Raw genomic sequence first — 20,980 nt, 5'->3', positions numbered from 1 at the left:
CATGCATGCAAGAAAAAGGAAAAAAACAAGAAGGCATTTCCAGCTAAATTATGTTGAATCACTGTATATATATCATTCATGAAGAAAGAGAATACGGAGATGAATCCACTGATATGGTAAAAGCGCTATTATAATCACCGAAATTAGCTGCATGCGCTAATAACTTTTAAATTTTTTAATTGTATAAAATAAAAAATTATCTTAAAACTAATTAACAATACCAAACAAACCATGCAAAAAGTACTGCAAAACCCTTAAATGCACGCTAACAATTAAAATGACATGAATAATATTACAATTTATTGATGAACACATGAAAATATAATATCACTATATAAAAATATAATAAGAAAGCATTTAATCATTTTATTATAGGGTTAAATTTATTATTTTAATATGTATTTATAAATATAATTATTAAAATAACTCATTCAATTTTCAAAAGACATTTACGTTCTGTGAAAAAAATCACCCTATCCTAAAATAAGGATAAAAGGGAAATGATCAAGGAACAAGATAATAATTACATTATTAAAATAAATAATAAACTAGTCTCGTAAAATCAACAACAGCTTTAGCTTTTTGTTAATAACTAGTTCTAGTAAATTAGTAATTTGCTATAACACGGCCTAGGGTTTTGGGTCCCGACGAAGCAGGACCGGCGAACGCACCGGAAAAACTGTGAAGCCCGAGTCCGCCAGCACGGTGGTCAATGCAACCAATGAACTGATCGCGCAGGAACACCATACCTAAATTGAAATTCCCAAAACATTTCAGGACTATTTTGTCATTGTGCTAACAATTTTTCATAACACGGTATCTGGCACGTGCAAAAGCACCTTGCCAGATATCGTGTTATGAAAAGCCTCCCACCAGTCCCCCAAAAAATAAAATAAAGAAAATTAATTAATAAATTAAAAAAAATCAACGGGGCATTTGATTAACAAGCTCACTGGCTTACAGACGTCTCGCCCTCTCTCTTGGAGTGCACACGGCGGGCGGGAAACTGATAATCTGGGAACATCCTTCCCTCCAAACCCTAACCTTAGCCATAACGCTTCTTCTTTCCTTTCTCCAAATTACAGACAGGTCAGGTTATCTTCCTCACTCATGGCACTTCTAAACAAACCGCAAACAGAAGACAAAATCTACAAATCACCTCTCGATTTCGAAGAAGAAGAAGCCGGGGGCACTTCTATACGCTACGTGTCGTTGGACCGCGTCTACTCAGCCGCGTCTCTCTGTGGATCATCCAACGTCATGTCAAAGAAAGTAAAAGCCCGGAAGTTTCTTCCCAGCCACCATCCACGTGTCAACAATCCTCCTTCGTTACTCTACGTTTATTCTCGCCGTCCGAAACGACCAGCCCGCCCTTCGTTTCATGATTCGTTGGTTTCACGCGCCGCTGAGCCTGAGATGGTGGTGAAGAGTGAGATTTGTGAATTTGAGGAGGAACCGACGATTGAGTTGAACAAGGAGAAGAAGAGGAGACGGATTGGGAGTAATGAGTTGCTGAGACTGGGTGTCGATTCTAATATTCTGCTAGGGTTTGATAGGCCTCGTTTGAGGGATTGCCGTAATAATACTAACAATAGTAATAGTAAGATTGGAAATTTTAAGAGAAAGAAGCGTGACTCTCTGGTTACGAATTCTGATAAATTTTCAGCCCTTCCAGATACTAGTAAAAGATGGGTCAGGTGGGTTTCTTTCTTAATGTAATAGTTGTGATGAATTTTAGTGAAAATTACTGACAAGATTCGGCACCAATGTAGATGTTTTTAGTTATTAGAGTGGTGCATTTTGGAATTTTTTTGATAAAAGTCTTATGTTTATAATCTGCATTTTAGGTTTTGAGACAATGTAGCATAAATTTTAAAAATTCTTTGCATTGGCCTCCAAATTGTTCCTGATTGTTCATGGGATTTTTGTTTAATGTGTGTAAATTATGTCTTCAATAGGTTGCATTTTGACGGTGTTGATCCAAAATTGATCGTTGGGTTGCCATGCAAGGCAAGCTTATGCTTTACCTTTCTTTGTTGATTTATGAGATTATCCTTTCCGTTATGTGCATGATAAAACTAATTTTTACAGGTCTACTGGCCACTGGATGCTGATTGGTATTCTGGACGTGTTGTTGGGCACATTTCAGATAACAACCGATATAATGTATGGCTTGATGCCCGATTTGTTTTCTCATTTAAAATTTGAACTGCTTTAGAATTATAAAGAATATGTTGGGATACTATTGTCGATGAGAAATGAACTACAATGCAGATTGAATATGAAGATGGAGATAAAGAGGATTTGATGCTTTCAAACGAGAAAGTAAAGTTCTTTATTTCTGGCGAGGAGATGGAGCGGCTGAACCTGAGTGTCTGTGTAAAAAGTACAGACGGTGATAGAAATTATTATAATGAGATGGTTGTGTTAGCTGCCAGTTTGGATGACTGCCAAGATCTTGAGCCTGGGGATATCATATGGGCCAAACTTACTGGTCTGCACCAAATTTCTCAGATTTTGTCTTTGGGTTTTTTTAATCTGTTTTCACTCTTTGCATACATTAGCCATTAAAAACCAAATACATCTCAGAGATGCTTGGAAATATCCAGGCCCTGTAACTCATATGAATTGCGAGCTAAAATCTCATCCTTTTTCTTTAGATTAGTGTTTGACACCATGTGATCAAACTTTTTCTTGTGTATGCCTTTGCAAACATATTTTTACTGCTTCCAACATGCTCATCTTGATTAGATCATGCTTTATAGTTTCAGGGTCAATGAAAACCAATGTGCTGGGTTAGAAAGACAATTGATTGAATTTATGGTCATTTTACTGGCATAGGGATCAAGGGAATTACAGAAAAGGTTTACCAGGCAATAAAAAGAAAATGAAAAGGAAACAAGATCTATGATTTTGTTAAGAACTTGTTTTAATGCATTTGAGTTTGGATGGTCTTGTTTGCCCATGCATTAGTGAGCCAGGATGTCAGTGGAAAGGATCATTTGCATTTATTTGATTCCTCCTCTCATGTTTGGGCAGTTTTCTGCTGTTATGTACGTGCAGGTTCTATCATCAATTAATTTGTCAAAACTTTGTAATTACACTATAGATAGATAAATTGACCCTCTTGGTTTGACACCAACTATATCTTTTAATTGTTCTAGTGCAGGTCATGCTATGTGGCCAGCAATTGTTGTAGATGAAGCACTTATTGGCAATCATAAAGGCTTAAGCAAAAATATTGGAGGAAGATCAGTATCTGTGCAATTTTTTGGTACCCATGATTTTGCAAGGTTTGTTGTTCTTCTAAGTTTGGAGGAGATTTTGTTTTTGGCAATCACTGCCCAGTGTGTAGGACATCTATTTCTCTTTGAGGTTGACTTTATATTTTATCTTTCTACTACCAGAATTAAACCAAAGCAGGCGATCTCGTTTCTCAAAGGACTTCTTTCTTCTTTCCACCTAAAGTGCAAGCAGCCTCGTTTCACTCGAAGCTTGGAAGAAGCAAAAATGTAAGGTTGATTTAAAGGGTTCATTTCATTGAAGTGGCATGATAATATGGTGTTTCACACTTGAGTACCTTTTATTTAACCAGAATTGTCATCATGTCCCTGTGAATGTGAATCCTTCTAGCTGTATAGCTATCATTGCTGAATTCTGTTATCAATTTATCAATATGACATGCCTTTTGTCACTAGTTGAGTTGGTGGAGGTTATTATATCAGGGAACATATTATCTTGTGCCTGTATCCTTGTAAGATAGCATGTATTACTGTGGTGAAACCTGGGAAACAGGGTTGCACGCGCCAATAATGCTCTTGATGCAGCCTTTTAATGGCTTCGCAATTGAATTGTTTTCTATTTTTAATATCTTTGGAATTTTATCCTGAAGGCTTGATTTTGCTCGGGCCCTAGAGTTTGTTATCAATATTGGATCTCTGCACATTATATTTTTTTGGCCTTCACTTCTACTATCACTTGACCTTGTTATCGTAATTTTACCTGGAATATCACTGTATACACTCACTTGGAACAGCTATAATGTGCAGTTATGTGAATACTTCAAAATTTACATGCAATGTTAGGATCCTGATGCAGTGGGCATTTTGTTTTTACCAGGTATCTCAGTGAACAAAAGCTTTCAAGAAGAATGCTACAACTGCAAAATGGCATGAAAGCTGATAGCTGTGAGAGTGGGAGTAGCGATGAAGGGAGTACAGATTCAGGAGAAGATTGCATGCAAGATGGAGGAATTCAAAGGATATTGGCTAGGCTGGGTACTTCTCCATATGTAATTGGCGATTTGCAAATAATAAGCCTTGGTAAGTTTCAGCATCTGGAATTTTCTTGTTCTTCTTGTGTTTTTTTTTTAGCTGAAGACATGATTGAAAATGTTGTGTGCACTTCATTTCATCACCTTTTTGTTCTTGGTGGCAACACAGTGCCTGCAATATCTTTCTGCTACTTGATTGGGGAGACTGGGTGTTTTGCAATATGCAGTTAATTGACGTTGTGGCAACCAATCATTTACACTTACAGACTTGTAAATTGTCCTCACAGGAAAGATTGTCAAGGATTCTGAACATTTCCAGGATAACAGATTCATCTGGCCTGAAGGGTATACTGCCTTGAGGAAGTTTACTTCAATAAAAGGTGGTTATTTTATAAATACATAGTGGGACTTTTGTGTATCACATCTTTTCCACCATAATCTCATTCCTCTGAGACTTTTGTTTTCCATTCTCTGAATCATCTTGATTGTATTAGTTCCTTGACTTGTTCTCTTTTTTGGTTTCGACTTTGTGGGGTTCAGATCCAAATGTTCGTATGATATATAAAATGGAAGTGTTGAGAGATGCCGAGTCAAAGAGTCGGCCTTTATTTAGAGTGACATTGGATAATGGAGAGGAGGTCAGTTCTGATCAACTAATCTTAAAACCACAAATACATTACAAAGTCATTCTCCTATTTAACTATTCCTTGTCTCATCTTGTTAAATGATTCTTTGTACTATACATCATAGGTCATAACCACCTTTTGCCGGTTGCTACCATGCAATTCTCATGCACAGATAAAAGATGATTGAGGAAACACTAACTTTGTATGGCATCTTTCTCAGTGGCATTATAAAACATGATATAATGGTCCCTCATCCTTGAGAGATAACGTGATGGGAATTGGATAGAATAGATCTTATCAGTGATTTTTTGACTTGCTTGGTATTAGCATGTTGTTATCAATAAATTTCTTCCTACCCATCAAGCCTGAATTATGATTGGCATTCCATCGTCAGTGCTGTTGCTTGCTTGGCTACATAGTGTCAAACTTGCTGAAAGAGTAGCAGCTGAAGATATTATTTTTTTATTGTTGCAGATTAATGGATCCACTCCAGATGCTTGCTGGGATAAAATATACAGAAAAATCAGGAAGATGCAAGATTGTAATTCTAATGGTTTTCGTGCAGAAAGTGGAGGAGAAAGAAAACTCAAATCTGGTTCTGACATGTTTGGTTTCTCTAATCCTGAAGTTATAAAACTACTAAAGGTTTGCCTCTTGGTATTCAATAACCTTAAAATTTTCAATGGTTGGTTGATGTCAATTTTTCTCTGCTGCCATTGTGTTGGAACCTTTTCAGAATTACTCATTTGCTAGCCATATGGATAATGAATGGTCTGGAGTGAAATGTTGTTGATAGTTTCTGTCAAGATAGAAATCTACCTTTGCCATTTTGCATCCTTGCAATTTGATTTCAAATCATAAATATAAATCTCAATTGGATTCTGAAACTTCGTAGTGCTTCAATTAAAGGTTGGAGAGGAATGCTAGGATTTTTAAAAACCAGTTAACTTCAAGACAATTGTTATGGGATAGGTAATTTTCCTTTCTTCTTTGTGGTGTCATGCTGCAGGTGTTTTTAGGGGAGTTTCTTTTGCTTATTCAGTGGGATTGGGCAGCTCTTTTATGCAATTTGTTTGGCTTAATTATCTGGGAGGATGATTTATTCTTCCTTAAGCTTTTGTAATTCCTTTTGCTATTAACACAATATTCGGTTATCTAAAAAAATTAATGGAGAAAGGAACATCCTCTAAAGAAGAAAATTTGTGTAATGTTCTATCACTTTTTTTTGTTCATCTAAAGAAGAAAATTTGTGAAATTACAGTAAGGAGAAAGGAACATCCTCTAAAATAGAATATACTTTTTGCTTGCCTCGAAGTATCATCTCATCTACGGTAACATTACACCTCCGGATCTCCTAATGTTAAAAACTCTGGGAAGCTAAAATAACCATCCTGTCTCCTAATGGTTCTTCGAAGATAAATTTGTTCGTAATAATTCTGGAATATCTCTCACCCACATTGTCACCACAAACATGTTGCAGCTCCAAGGAATCTTGGAGTGCTTCTCTACCGAATGCCCACATAAAATTTACTTATTGTATTACTCGGTAATCAAATTGCTTGCATGTTCAATAAGGGTCTTCTCTGGAATCCACTTGGGAAGGTCATGTTGGAATCAAATAATTAAAATATATTGGTTGTTGAAGCTGAGTGGGATGTGAATCATAATGGGCGGAACTTCAGGAAGCTATTAATGCTTATGGTTGGTGTGTGGAACTTGAGAAGAGGATGGGAGCACTTCTCTTTTGTTTGCTTTAAGCTAGGAAGAAGGAATCTATATTATTTTGGCATGATTAATGTGTGGAGTAGGTCTTCTAAAATAAATCCCTTCAACTTTTCAAATCGATTCTGGATAGAAATGCTATGATGAGCTGTTGTTCAGCTGTAAATGATGGGTTTGCTTCTTGAAATGTGGTTTTTGCAGAAGGGCACAAAATTTGGATCTGTGGCCGAGTGCGTGTGTGGAGTTTGGGGTTTGCTTTGACCATTAAATAAATTTTCACAAAGAGAAGATCTTAGTGAACCTTTTTTTTTTCCCTGTAACAAGGCAGCCGAATATGTGCACATGAGCTTCTAACTTATGATGTGCAGGACTTAACAAATATGTCACAGTAATTTACAGAATTATCTAGACCCAGACTTTCCTGTGATGTAATTAGCTTACAATTACAATAACTCCTGTAATTCAACAAATTGCTTTCTCCTTTCCCTATCCCCAGAGCAAAGAAAACCCTGAAATCCAAATTTTTACCATCAATCAGAATTCCTTAGAATCACAAATATTCCATCATTCTCTGAGTTGGCATGACACCCGCTATTGATAGATTAAAACTTTGCTAAAACTATGCTACACACATCTAGGATAAATTCTTGTTCTGCTATGTTGTGAAGTTGTTTTTAAAGGGATTGGTGAATTTAACTTTTATCTTCATATTCTTAAATTGGATCAAGTTCCTTGAATTTTCCTTTGCAGTATTGAGATGTTTTGGGTATTATGCAATATCCCACCATTTCAAAAGTTTTGGCCTCATCAACCTTTCTTTATGCTCATTTGATGTCTTTAAAGTGTTGTTCTGTTTATTTTCTTGCTTGTGGAAGTTCAAAGGTGTTTTGAGCTTATGGTGTTATTGCATACTTGCAAGCGTCTAGTGTTCACATTCCTTTTATTTTGATTGTAACTTCACTCTAATTTCCAATGGTTCTAACAGGGATTATCTAAATCCATACATTCTTCCAAACTGTATACGGGCAAGTTAACATCCGAAAGATATCAAGGCATACCTGCTGGTTACAGACCTGTTCGTGTTGACTGGAAAGACCTTGATAAGTGCAATGTCTGCCACATGGATGAGGTAAAAGCCAAACTTCTTCCCATAATGCATGGATAGAACTAGTTTGGTTGGGCAGCATTCTTACTTGCTACTTAACCACTCCTTGCCCTGTCACCGGGAATGAAAGAACCATGAATGAAAAACTCCTAAATTCTTCAATTGACACCATATCTTTCTGACTTGTCTTGCTTTCTGGGCATCTTTGTCTTCAATTTCCCCCACTATTGAAATTCTTCCTCTTCTTTTTCTCTGACTTTGATGCTTCCACGGTTAGAAATTTCTAATAGCTGCCCTTTGTTTTCAGGAATATGAAAACAATTTGTTCCTGCAGTGTGATAAATGCAGAATGATGGTAAGGGTTTCTATACTTGTTTTTCTACAATGAGTTTCATGGATTTTGCATGATGGGTTGTATTATGACTGCAGTTTTTTAAAATTGACAGTGTTTTCTCATCATCTACTGTTAGTTAAATAAGCAGCATACTTAAACTTTGTTTACAACACCTTTTCCTCTTCCTTATTGGAGTGACATTACCTTTTATTTCATAACTATAATCCATCTAGTCGCGTCATTAAGTTAATCAGAATTTGATGTCTGCTCAGGTCCATGCCAGATGCTATGGGGAATTAGAACCTGTTGATGGTGTGCTGTGGTTATGCAATTTATGCCGACCAGGGGCTCCTAACTCCCCACCACCGTGCTGCCTTTGTCCTGTTATTGGTGTGTGATTGTCTTAGAACACCTTTCTTATAGGCAACGAGTGATGTTACTGAATCTGTGAACTGACTTTCCTTCAGGCGGTGCTATGAAGCCTACAACTGATGGGCGCTGGGCTCATTTGGCTTGTGCCATATGGATTCCTGGTTAGAATCTAATTTACACCTTGTTTCATCTTTCCTTGTAATGGCTTATATTGATGCACTTACGTGCTGCAGAAACTTGCCTTTCTGATGTCAAGAGAATGGAGCCCATTGATGGGCAAAATAGAATCAATAAGGTACATTGGCTTGTTATTTCAGTTTTGCATTTTCTTGTCCTATAGAATGTCCCTTTATGGTGGGTGTGGGTTTATTCTTTATATTTTACACTCTGTAACCTAGTAATTCTGAGTACTTGTTGGTCTACTGTAGTAATCCAGTATGGCAAGTGCTTCTTGACTTCAGAATCACTACAATATGATATTTTGGGTTCAAGCAATGTGCATGTGTTTTCCTTCTAATCTGGCTTCTGTGATTGACTAGGATCGTTGGAAGCTCCTGTGTAGTATCTGTGGCGTAGCTTATGGAGCTTGTATCCAAGTAAGCTCAAAATTAACTCAAAGATAATATACTTGTTAAAATGCATTGTGACTTTCTGGACAGGTGCTTATGAGTACCTTTCCTGGTTCCTTTTTGGTGTTCCCTATTCATATGTAGCTATTCTTGTTTAAACATCCTTATTTAATTTATTTTGGCACATTTGCAATAGTTTTATCATTTTCTGGAGCTCCCAAAAAATTCAGCACATCTTTAAAAAGCTCCAAATGACCAGCAGATAAAGCTAGGGACTCAACATTCCTGAATTGAAATCTTGTGAATGGTAACTCTGTCTTCCTACTGGACCATCTTTTATGCTAGTGAGATTTGTATTGTAATTGTCACAGCTGATGTGCTGCCTGCCCCATCAACTCTTCCAAAAGTTGCACTGTTAACATGATCGGAAATATAAGAAGCCTTAGCCCAACTTTTTAGTGAGACTTTGAATTCTCTCTCAACTACTGGCTACTTAATGTCCCTTATTTGAGAAGGATGATATTCAGTTCTCTAATTAATGTTGTAAATGAAATACACTTATTTGAAGGGTTTTCAGGTGATGCTATCATCTTTATGGATCTTTGGTTTACTTTTTTCATATAAAATGTAGCAAACTAATACCCTTGGATCTTCACCACTGAACTTCAGTCATGAAAAATGCATTAGAAATTTTATTTAGTTATTTAAAGAAAGGGCAAGCTTTGACATACAAAAGGAAAATTCTAGATGTGAGCTTTGAGTTGTAAGAAACTGAATGGGATCCTAACATTAAAATTAAACTATCAAGAATTGTGGCGGTATTTATATTACTTATTGTAGTTTTTGAAGAACTTTCTTTCTTATTTATTCAATTGTTCTGATTACAAGATTTATAGTAGAAAAGGCCACCAAATTAGGAAGGACACAACATCAAGAAGTCAAATTAAAGAGCAGATGAAAATAGGAAACAAAAACTCATAAAAATCTGAAACAATAATTCCAGATTTTATTTGCAATATCACTTTCTATTTTATTTTCTAATAATCCGACGCCCCCCTCAAGTTGGTGCATAGATATCTATCACTCCCAGCTTGCTTGTAAAGAACTCAAAACAGGTCTAAAGAGTCCTTTGGTGAAGATGTCAGCTGTTTGTTGAGTAGTAGGAACAAAAGGCATGCATAGAACTCCACTATCAATCTTTTTTATTTTTTTATGAAGTGTCCATCAATCTCTACATGTTTGGTACGATCATGTTGTACTGGATTTTGTGCAATACTTATAACAGCTTTGTTGTCACATTACAACTTCATTGACATATTCATAGACACTTGTAGCTCTTTAAGAATTCTCTTTTGCCATAACATTTCACAAACTCCATTAGCCATAGCCCTATATTTTGTCTCAACACAACTTCTTGCAACCACATTTTGTTTCTAACTTCGCCATGTAACCATATTTCCCCAAATATAAGTACATTATCTTGATGTGGATCTTCTATCAATGACTGAACCTGCCCAATCTACATCAATGTATGCTTCTATTGTCTGCCAAGTTGTCTTATGAAAGAGTAAACCCTTGCCTGGTGTACTTTTCAAGTATTTGAGGATTCGATAAACTGCTTCAAGATGTTTTGCATAGGGTGAGTGCATGGATTGGCTTGCTAAACTCACAACAAACATGATATCAAGCCTTGTATGTGATAAGTAGATTACCTTTTCCAACAACTTTTGATACTGTGTTGTATCAACTGGATCGCCTTCTTTGTCATCACCAAGTTTCTGATTAGGATCTATTGGGATACTTGTTGGCCTATAACCACTCATCCTAGTCTCCTCAATATCAAGAACATACTTTCTTTAGGAGACAACAATCCCTTTTTTTGACCAAGCAATCTCCATTCCAAGGAAGTACATGAGAGATTCTAGATCTTTAAAACAGTTGGTATAAAATTTTTCCTTGGATTCAACATTTTACATATTCTAAGATGAATACTCTTATAAAATATCAACTATGGATGAAATAAGAACGAATTACTATGCTGGAGAATGAAGGCTTACAAGGAGAATGGGGCATCCTCCTAGAGTAAAAAGTAAGAATAAAACATATGGCAATTTCTAGTCTTATTGAACATTAATTTCAGAGGTATTGGAAGTTCTTGAATCAGAATTTTGTAAAGGTCGTAAAACTATCATGTTCCTTAATAATTGCTGTGAAGGAGATTGGTCCTCAAAGACCTCTGCTTCAACCACATACTGCAAATAATTGCAAAAATTGTACATCTTCAGAAGCCCTTTTCTTCTAGAGCTCATGAAGTGTTTCCATGCAATTTCCTCTGTTTTATTCAGGATCTCTGGAGATTCTCTAGAAATATCAAAAGCCTGTCCGTCCCACATATCTCTAGCTATATTGGGTAATTTCAGAATAGATGAGTATGCATCTTTCCACTATCGTGACAACTGGCACATATTAGGTGATAGGGTCTTGTATAGCTATTTAAGAAGTCTATATTCTTATGAATTTCCCAAACTTAAATATCTGGAGATAATCATTCAGTACAAGTTGAAGTATGCAGCTGCAACTTCTTTTTCTGCAGATGCCTTCTGCAACTGAGGGACTGATTAGTCATTTTAGTTTCTGTTTGAAATTTGCTTTCTCACAAATGGCTAACCTTTTCTACTGGGTGCACAATTTTTTGCCATCATCAGCTCTTTGTAGTTCATTATTTATGAAAACAATGAAAGAAGGCTAATATCTGAGACCTTCTTGCCTAGCAAGAGAAGGGTAAAATAGCTAACTTTTTATACCATTTTATCGAATGATTCACTTGTATCTTAGCATCCCTTGCCCTTTTCTTATCTTTCTTTCTTTCTCATATTTTTTTGTTTAGTACTTAGTTGTAACCCATTTGAAATGCTTGTTGCATACAGTGTTCAAATAATACTTGTCGGGTAGCATATCATCCACTTTGTGCACGTGCTGCTGGCCTTTGCGTCGAGGTATTATTTATCAAGCATTCAGAGACTTGTGCTGTGTTTGCAAGTGCGCACGTGCATTCTCATTTTAACATGTCCTTGCCTGCATGTCTGCATTTATATATTTTATCCTTCTTTGATGATTGCATAGCTTGAGGATGAGGACAGACTCTATCTCCTTTCTCTAGATGAGGATGATGCAGATCAGTGCATTCGTTTACTTTCCTTTTGCAAGAAGCATAGGCAGCCTTCTAATGACCGTATGGTCACAGATGAACGGGTTGGTCGAATTCCTCGTCGGTGTTCTGATTACATCCCACCATGTAATCCATCTGGCTGTGCTCGTACTGGTATGCTTTTCTGTATTCTTGTGTGGTTCTATTTGCAGTACTACAAGGCCAATTACTTTGTAAAATATTTATTTCCTACTCTCTGACTTATACTCTCTGACTTGTGCGTGTGCAATGACGTGTTTGTGAACCTTTTACCCATCTCCACTCTCTCTCAAGCATGCATGCGTTCAGGCTTTGTTTCCGGTCTTTGAGTTGGCAGCAGAGTTTTATATGAACTGTTAATAACTTTGGTAGCATATAGTAATTGCATCTTTTCTGGCAAACTTTTCCTTATTATATGTGTAGCTGCTTTATAGAATCTATCAGTTCAAAATGTATGAATAGTATTTTTGTTTATATCTTTCTTTTTATGCTTGCAGAGCCTTACAATTATTTTGGGAGAAGGGGACGGAAAGAACCTGAAGTCCTTGCTGCTGCATCCTTGAAGCGATTGTTTGTAGAGAATCAGCCGTACTTGGTTGGCGGTTACTCTCAACATGAATCATCAGGATGTACAATTGCTTCCAATGGACTCATAAAGTCCGTCTTCTCTTCTAGTCTTCAAAGGCTAAAAGCCTCTCGGCTTAGTGCTCCTAGTAACATTCTCTCTATGGCTGAAAAGTATCAACACATGCGGCAGACCTTCCGCAAGAGATTAGCATTTGGTAAGCTGGTATTCCAAATTTCTATTTGAATTTTCCAGTTTATTTGAAGGATTATTTGGGACTCTACATGGCTGTCGTTTTTTTCTTCTTCTTTTGCTGATCGTTAAAATATACAATGCCATAGGCAAATCTGGAATCCATGGATTTGGCATCTTTGCAAAACATCCACATAGGGCCGGGGACATGGTAAATTAATTTGCTGATGTGATATGATATTTCTCTTTTCGACTTGTATTTGGAATTGATTCTTTACAAATACATGATTTTTTAGGTGATTGAATATACTGGTGAACTTGTCAGACCTCCAATAGCTGATAGGAGAGAGCACTTTATATACAATTCATTGGTGGTATGTTTCTATTGAGAATGTTGCCATTGTCCTTCCTCTTTGTATGCATGTATTTGTCATCTAGCACAACTACAAACTATCATCCGAAAACTAATGTGATTATTTCTGAAAGGTTGGCTTACTGTGTTGAAGTCCTCTAGAAAGCTGTTGAGATTGAAGTTCACCTTTTCTTTTCCTTGTTAATGTAGGGTGCTGGGACTTACATGTTTAGAATTGATGATAAACGAGTCATTGATGCCACAAGGGCTGGAAGTATTGCTCATCTGATTAATCACTCGTGTGAGGTGTGTATCATCTGTCCATCCTGTTTAATAGCCTTTCTATTGGATATGAAAATATGTATGAAAAGGTCTATGCCATCTATGATTTATAGAAAAGCTTTATGATTAAGTTTTGACTGATAAATTTATCCAACTTTATAGCATTTTTCTCGCTTTAACTTTTCAAACTTGCTTGAAGGTGAAAGTTCACATGGATAATATGCTTCTGATATTGCTATTTATCTCTACATTTGCTTTACCAAATGCTATATCTCCTTTTGCTTTTTTTGCAGCCCAATTGCTATTCGAGAGTTATAAGCGTTAATGGTGATGAGCATATAATTATATTTGCAAAGAGAGATATTAAAAGATGGGAAGAGCTCACATATGATTACAGGTTTCCCTCGACTCCTATGTGACAAAAGTTCCTTTTCATTCCCCTGGGATGCTGACTTCATTTCTTTCAGATTTTTCTCAATTGAAGAAAAACTAGCATGCTATTGTGGCTTCCCTCGATGCCGTGGTGTGGTTAATGACACAGAAGCTGAGGAGCAAGTGGCAAAGCTCTATGCTCCGCGCAGTGAATTGACAGACTGGAAAGGAGACTAAAAGAGGTGAGCAGAATTAAAGGTCTACTTAGTCTGTTTGCATCTCTTTCATGTTTGTTGAATCCAGTGTGGCTTATTAATGCACAAAATACAAGGTTGAAAATACACGAAAGAAGGGCATGTAGAATCACATGAAGAACCCAGGTAGTGATATATGCACCACCAGGACATAGTGGCATGAGACATTGTGTAAGTTATGTAACTTGGATGAGAAAGCTAAATAACAATGGAGCTTGATGCAGGACAAGTTTGGTTTTTGTACCCCAAAGGGATTTGTGGTGGGCAGTGGAGAATTTGGGATTTTAGGTGAGAATCAGGGGTAGAGTTTGATGTGTGTGGAATTGGTATTGATTAATGATGTCTTTTATAAAAAAATTGGAATTGTTATTGTAGCTGTAAATGGTAATCCGAGGTTACTGTAGCAATAAAGAATAGAGTAGCAGGAAGAAGGAAGGGGTGCTAGGAAAAAAGATGAGGATGGAAGAACATGTTAGAAGCATTTCAACGTAGCTGACTTGGTCTTAAGTTCTAGCTTTTTAGCTCAAGTAGTTCTATTTTCTTGTAGTGCGAGCCAGCATATGTCTAAGTGGTTGGGATTCTTTAGCAATATACTTATAGTGTCTTTGTTAGTGGTTAGTTATTCAGGAAGTTCTGCAGCATGTTTCCGTAACTTTGTTATCCTAGCAAGTCTATTTAGGTGTCTTCTGCTGTGTTTGAATTAAGAGAGTCCGAGTTGAATGAAAGTTTATTCAGAATTATGAGACTGGTCTGCCTCTGCCTCTGCCTCTTTCTTTCTAGCAGAGAACACATGGCCTCTACCCTCAAACTCAACTAAAATACTAGGTAATTCCATTACTCAAAGTTCTTTTAGTCTAGGAAGAAGTGTCCATGGTAGCTTTAGTCTGGTGGGAAAAGGATCAGAAACCAAAATGTTGAAGAGATATTTTTTTCATTTCAATGAAAGCATTGAATCCATGAGGTATGGGGTACATCTAAACTGATTTAGGAAAAGAATCAGATATAACAACACTACCTCTAAAATTTTCTCAAATGTTTTAATGCTACCTATATGGCAGTCCTGTATATGCTTCTAATAAACCTGGTTTCCAAGCGTATGAATTTCCCGAAGCATAGGATACTTGGATTTATGAAACCTACCAATGATGTGCTGCTACTCGTTGGTAATTTTTGTTCTCCTGGGTGCTGAATGACCACCCGAGAAGAATTGTACACTTTGCTTTTTGTAGTTACTTTTGCTATTGTTAAACTATCACTTATGCTATCTTCTGCCATTATGGTGAGAATGCTAAATGGCTTGGATGATGGATTTCTCCCAAGGTAGCGAACAAAACTAAATTCTTTCAATTAACTTGTAATTCACAAATTGAATCACAACAGGTACACTGATACGGATATGCTTATCTGTTGTGATTGTGCTTGTGAGTTCCAAAGAAACATGCTCTTCTACTATGAAAATCTGAAGTTTAAGATCACATACGTTACAAGTACTTCAATTATTTTCTTCTATTTCTTGGAAGCAAATCACGTTCTTTTGTATTAAAAATGAAATGGTCTTTAGCAATATACTCCCTTTGTCCCATGTTTGTCCATTAAGCAAAACTGCAAAAAAATTAATTTATTTATCAAAGGAAAAATATAACTGTAAAAGAGAATGGGGTATCCTCCTACAAGTAAAGCAAACAAAAACAATAACTGAAACATTTCTAAGCATTAGCTAAAGAAACTTCTTATGAAGCCTTTCAAAAGGAATATCATACTATTCTATCCCAAATCACTTTCATCAATTATATTCAATCCTGAGAAGTCATGAAGCCCTATCAAAATGCACCAAAGTCAACACCACATTTCTTATTTTCTATTTTAACCTCATCCAATTCATTGAAGTTCATACATTTTTCTCCTTAGTATCATATGTCTCTCCATGCCATGTCCCAATTCAGTAAGAAGATGTGTAGGTTGATAGTAGAAAATATAATTTTATTAAATCCAATGAATATGAATTCAGAATTGGTGAAAAAGAGGAAGGATATTAATGTAGTGTATTCCGGTTAATTTATGGTCCATGCTTAGTTGAGTTGAGATGTACATTTTAATGAAGTGTTCTAGAAATATATAACCATGGAGTTCAAGTCATTATGGGAATAAGGCAATCAACACTTCCTTTAGCAATAATTGTTTTTGGTTTCTCAACTAAACAAATGAGGTTTAATTGAATCAACTATAATTCACTTTGGGTCAATAGAGATTTTAAAGGTTGTAACAAAGAAAATATTATTGTTACTCCTCGAGTTCTTATAATATTTGAATAAATGCAAGCCATGAAGCAAACACTATTGGGAACTTTGGGATAACCTGGTGGTAGATATAATTGCTGAAGACAAGGAATATAGCCATCGAATGTCTCATGGTCTCATCATCTCATTCCATGAAAATTGATCCCATCCACAAATGGGCATGCATTTGCACTACCACACTTGTGTCTTAAAGACTTCTTTGTTATATTGGCCTTTTATCTTTCTCCATTCAATGCATGCTGTCAAATCTTCCATTGTATCTCATGTTTGTCTAGTTCGATCTTATTTGTCTTGCTTTCTAATTTTCCTCTTGCAAATCCTTTTTTTTTTTTTTTTTGAGATCACATCACTCTTTTGGCAAAATGCTGCTTGAGCAGAGTTTTCCTTTGGCACCCTGTACTGATAATCCTTTCCAATTCCTTTGTGCAGAGATTTCTCAATTACCGGATACGCCCGTGTGAAATCCTTTTGAAGACTGATTGTTTCCTCTTCACAATTTGCTCATCTAGCATACCATTCTATCAATGCTAAAGGGTCATGCTCTTTTGTTTCCATGGTCCTATAATCTTGTACTGTTCTCTCATCTTACAGCCTTAAAGAAATATTAAATGATTCAGCTTCTTTTCCTCTCTGGTTCTTTCCCCACTTTTGAACCTTGACTCACAAATTGAGATCTCACTCGTCCATAAAATATCTTTGTTCAGCTCACAGCGGGGCACTTTGCCTCACACTGTAACTTTACTCAGGTACACTAATATTTATGCAATTAGATATAAATAAATCTCACCCTTTATTCATCTATTTCAATGATCTGTCCGAACTTTTGATTTCTCTTTGCATTTCTTTTTATAATTTTGTTTAAGGCTTTTCGTTTTCAAGTTTGCAATTTATCATTTGAAAACTATCCCAACTAAATATTTATTGCCATTTATGTTGAAATTGGATTTTCATAGATGATTGCGTTATCTGTATTAGCTATAGATTACATTTATTAATATTTGGCCACAGGGAATGCTATCAAAATTAGGCCAATGCCCGAGTCCATTTTCCCGAATCTTTCTAGGCTTAACCTCCAAATTCTTTTAGGTTATGTTTGTTTTCTGAAAAGTAGTTTTCAGGAAATCATTTTCTAAACTTTTTTGTGTTTGTTTGCCATTAGAAAAGTTGGTTAATGAAAAAAACTTTCTAGTAAACGAAATGCTTTTCGGTCAACGAAAAACACTTTTCAGTCAAAGAAAAATTTGACTTGGTTTTCGAGAAAGTGTTTTTCTTTTTGGTTGTGTTTGTTTTCTTAAAAGTGGTTTCTGAAAAATCACATTCCAAACTTTCTTGTGCTTGTTTGTCATTAAGAAAGTTGGTCAACGGAAAACACTTTTCAGTCAAAGAAAAATTTGGCTTGGTTTTGAAAATTTAGACGGAAAATACTTTCTAAAAATTTAGAAATGTCATTATTTGCTGATTATATCAAATTTGATCTTTACACTTTTGATTGCTATATATATTTTGTTTTAAATATTTATTTTTCAATTTCATCTCTTAAAATTTAATTTTTATATTAACTTTGCTTTTTATTTTTATAATTGCAATTTGTTTTTTTTTTTCTTGTTATTTTTTTATTGAAATTTTTTATCTATTAAATTTGATTTTCATTTTTTATTTATTTTATTTGAAATAATTTATGAAATGTCGATTATTATTATTTTAATTTCTTCATCTTTTATTTTTTTAATTTTTTAGATTTAATCTTTATTATTTTGATTATTATTTATTTTATTTGAGATAATTTATGAAATTATATTTTTTTTTCAATTTTATTTTCATCCAACTATTTAATTTATAATTATATAATTTATAAGATTTATTCTTTATCATTTTAATAAATTAGAGAAAAATAAAATATTAATAAGTTATTTTTCAGCTTATTTTCCGTGACATAACCAAATACCAGAAAGTATTTTCTAATTTATTTTTCATTACATTTCAGCAAATAAGGAAAGCCTTAGTAATTTCTCTTGAAGCAAGTGAATATTTTCTCAAACAAATTTTAGTGAATATTTTCTCAAACAAATTTTATTTTCAATTGGCTTCTTAGGGAATCCTCGTGCATTCTTAATTTGGAATGGATAGTCCCAAGTCCGGATTTCTTTTGCTTCAAACTTGGTGTCCATTTTATTCTCTTTTGTTTTACTGATCCTGCAAACTCTGAGCAGGTTGCTCCTTTCACTGTGGTAGTGCTACTGTGGTAGTTAGCACTGGTAATTGATATAGAGTGATTTTTACCTCGTGTTTGTGCTACGGAGTTGATCTTGGGAATCATGAAAACCGCTTTCATAAGTCACAAAATGGATTCTAAGATACTTGGGAGTTGTAGTGCATGTCAGTTTAGAAGTGCTATTGGTGGCGACATGGACAGTCGTTGCTTCTAATTATCTAGGTGAACTCCAGGAGGATACAATCTCTCTGTGATTTTCAGTCGACTGGAGGTGTCACTGAAGTACTATATGAGCGCTTACGAGTCAGGACTAACTAATGCGAGTTGTTTCTTGCATGTTGTGATTGCTAGTGGTATCTATGGTTCGGCTGGAAATTTGATGCATCATGAACATACCAAGCTGATTGGTATTGGGTTCTCTCTATTCTGGATTTTTGTTTAGTCTCTAATTAGAAGAAAAGATGAAGCTGGCGAGATCATCTTATTTCATCCCCAGCTGCTGCCAGAATTTGCCGCACTATCTATGAAGATTCCCAAGTGCTTACTTTGCTGGAACGTGTTGGGGACTGATGCATGAAGATTGTTGTTCCCGATTTAAGGAAGAATAAGACCTGGAATACTTTAATGAGTGGGAAAGTCAAATAGAGCATGTTATAAAAGGAGATTTAAAGCTAAAGAAAAAAAGAAAAGAAGCAGCTAAGAAGAAGCCAGGAGAAAAAAAAAAACAAAAAGTGAAGAAGAGAGAGCAGGGGTTGGAAAAAATCTATAATTTTGTAAAATTATTCAATTAATTAAAAAAGGATAGTGATGTTAAGAAAATTATATGTAGATAATAAAACTCTAATCATAATTAATTTTGGGTTTAAAACCTACAAATTAATAAAAGTTTAATAAAATAATATAAACTGAAGTTTAATAATAAAGATAAATAACATATAATATCTCGGGTTTAAATGAGTCTAATCTCCAAAAAAAAAAAAAAATCTAGGTTGGGTTATCTTTTATTGTCGATGATCAAATGCATGTGATAATCTAAATCTATCTTGGGCTTAAATCATGTTCTTGGATTAAGTATCTCGTCAAATATTGTTGAAGGCGGTTCTGAAAATGCTCTTAAAGATCATGATCAAGTTAATGTGATGTCTCCTCTGGTTATTTATATATAGTTTGAATCTGGTCGCTTAACTTATATATAATTCCTGATAAAAACAACTTGTGCATCCAAAATAACATTATGTCTTTTTGTGTGATAATGATAAGGATAACGAGGTACGAATCTCAAAAAAAACATAAAAGATATGTTGTAATTTATATATAACAGGGTTCTTCATATCAAAAGTAAAGTTAATATCAAAATTTAATGATATAACTATTTGATTCAATTATTTGCAACACCTTGAATGATCTAGCATTATTTATTTGAAATTTATGATTGGTTTTCAAAGAACATTATTTAGGTTTAATTTATATCATGAAATAATTTTCAACATAAAGTTCATCATGATACTTATATAAATCAACGTAAAATTTATGTTGTTCTTTACTTACTTGAATTTGTTTTATAATCTAAACCTATGACATGTTAGACGTGAAGCATGAGAGGGTGAAAAGCACGTTGTTCTAATCCTTTGACGTGCTGGATGTCAAACATGGTGGGTGGAGAATTAGGTAGTTTAAGATGATTAATATTACAACTCTTCTAATACTATACTTGCCTCTTCAAACGATTCCATATAAAGTTTCCTATCACTAAAGCAGAGTTATTATATTCTTTATGAATCTCATTTTAACTTATTTGTATTTATAGTGTTAAGTCTTGCTTCTTGCACAACGTTTTCATCCAAGCCACTAAAGTCTCAGAGTTGAGTTCATACACTTGCACACTATAGTTTTCCTTTTCAACCGTATCTTCATTTTCTTCAATGATTAGGGGTTTAAAGGTGTAGTTGAAAAAGATATGATCAAAATCTTGACTTTTAGCACAATAGACATCTAACCTTGACCTAGACATTTCATTAACACCACCTTTTTTCTTATATTATTTTAAATTTGAGGACAATTAGGATTAAGTTTTTATGATGAAGTACCTAACAAAGAACTATCATTCTTATTTTTAGATCTAAAAGAGGTATTATGAGGATATTGATGCTTTATTCATTACTTCTAAATAAGCAACTCATAGTCTTACACTACAGATAGTTGATCAAGTAATTATAGGCTTGGTCAATAGTAAAATCATCAAGGAGCCCGATCACTTTTCTAAAAT

At 35.0% G+C, this 20,980-nt stretch overlaps 1 protein-coding gene across 6 annotated transcripts; it reads left to right on the top strand.

Moving 5' to 3' along the window:
* The first annotated feature begins 905 nt into the window (after positions 1-905).
* Positions 906-19,424, top strand: LOC105138410 (histone-lysine N-methyltransferase ATX2). Of its 6 annotated transcripts, XM_011044466.1 has the most exons (26): positions 906-1,697; positions 1,959-2,010; positions 2,092-2,166; positions 2,275-2,494; positions 3,170-3,293; positions 3,408-3,512; positions 4,120-4,322; positions 4,561-4,653; positions 4,814-4,911; positions 5,374-5,544; positions 7,607-7,750; positions 8,034-8,081; positions 8,333-8,450; positions 8,528-8,593; positions 8,666-8,727; positions 8,972-9,028; positions 11,929-11,997; positions 12,125-12,323; positions 12,686-12,970; positions 13,095-13,156; positions 13,242-13,319; positions 13,508-13,603; positions 13,873-13,976; positions 14,047-14,193; positions 15,485-15,525; positions 16,932-17,301. In XM_011044466.1, the coding sequence occupies exons 1-24, from the start codon at positions 1,111-1,113 to the stop codon at positions 14,186-14,188; spliced, it is 3,258 nt and encodes a 1,085-aa protein (XP_011042768.1). In that variant the 5' UTR covers positions 906-1,110; the 3' UTR covers positions 14,189-14,193; positions 15,485-15,525; positions 16,932-17,301. The 6 variants fall into 6 exon arrangements, with proteins under 6 accessions (XP_011042768.1, XP_011042769.1, XP_011042770.1 ...); XM_011044467.1 differs by lacking the exons at positions 15,485-15,525; positions 16,932-17,301 and adding an exon at positions 18,937-19,424; XM_011044468.1 differs by lacking the exons at positions 15,485-15,525; positions 16,932-17,301 and adding an exon at positions 18,937-19,424 and having other exon boundaries at positions 14,047-14,209.
* Positions 19,425-20,980: the final 1,556 nt, after the last annotated feature.

Source organism: Populus euphratica, unplaced genomic scaffold (assembly GCF_000495115.2).
Source record: "Populus euphratica unplaced genomic scaffold, PopEup_1.0 scaffold102.1, whole genome shotgun sequence".
In the NCBI taxonomy this organism is placed as follows: Eukaryota; Viridiplantae; Streptophyta; class Magnoliopsida; order Malpighiales; family Salicaceae; genus Populus; species Populus euphratica.
This window is presented reverse-complemented; position numbering and strand designations above follow the sequence as displayed.

What these genes read in the sequence shown, in the direction of transcription:
- LOC105138410 (XM_011044467.1), top strand. Translation starts at nt 1,111, where the DNA reads ATGGCACTTCTAAACAAACCGCAAACAGAAGACAAAATCTACAAATCA. An exon ending in ACTAGTAAAAGATGGGTCAG is followed by an intron (nt 1,698 to 1,958) that starts GTGGGTTTCTTT and finishes TGTCTTCAATAG; the next exon opens with GTTGCATTTTGACGGTGTTG. An exon ending in CATATGGGCCAAACTTACTG is followed by an intron (nt 2,495 to 3,169) that starts GTCTGCACCAAA and finishes GTTCTAGTGCAG; the next exon opens with GTCATGCTATGTGGCCAGCA.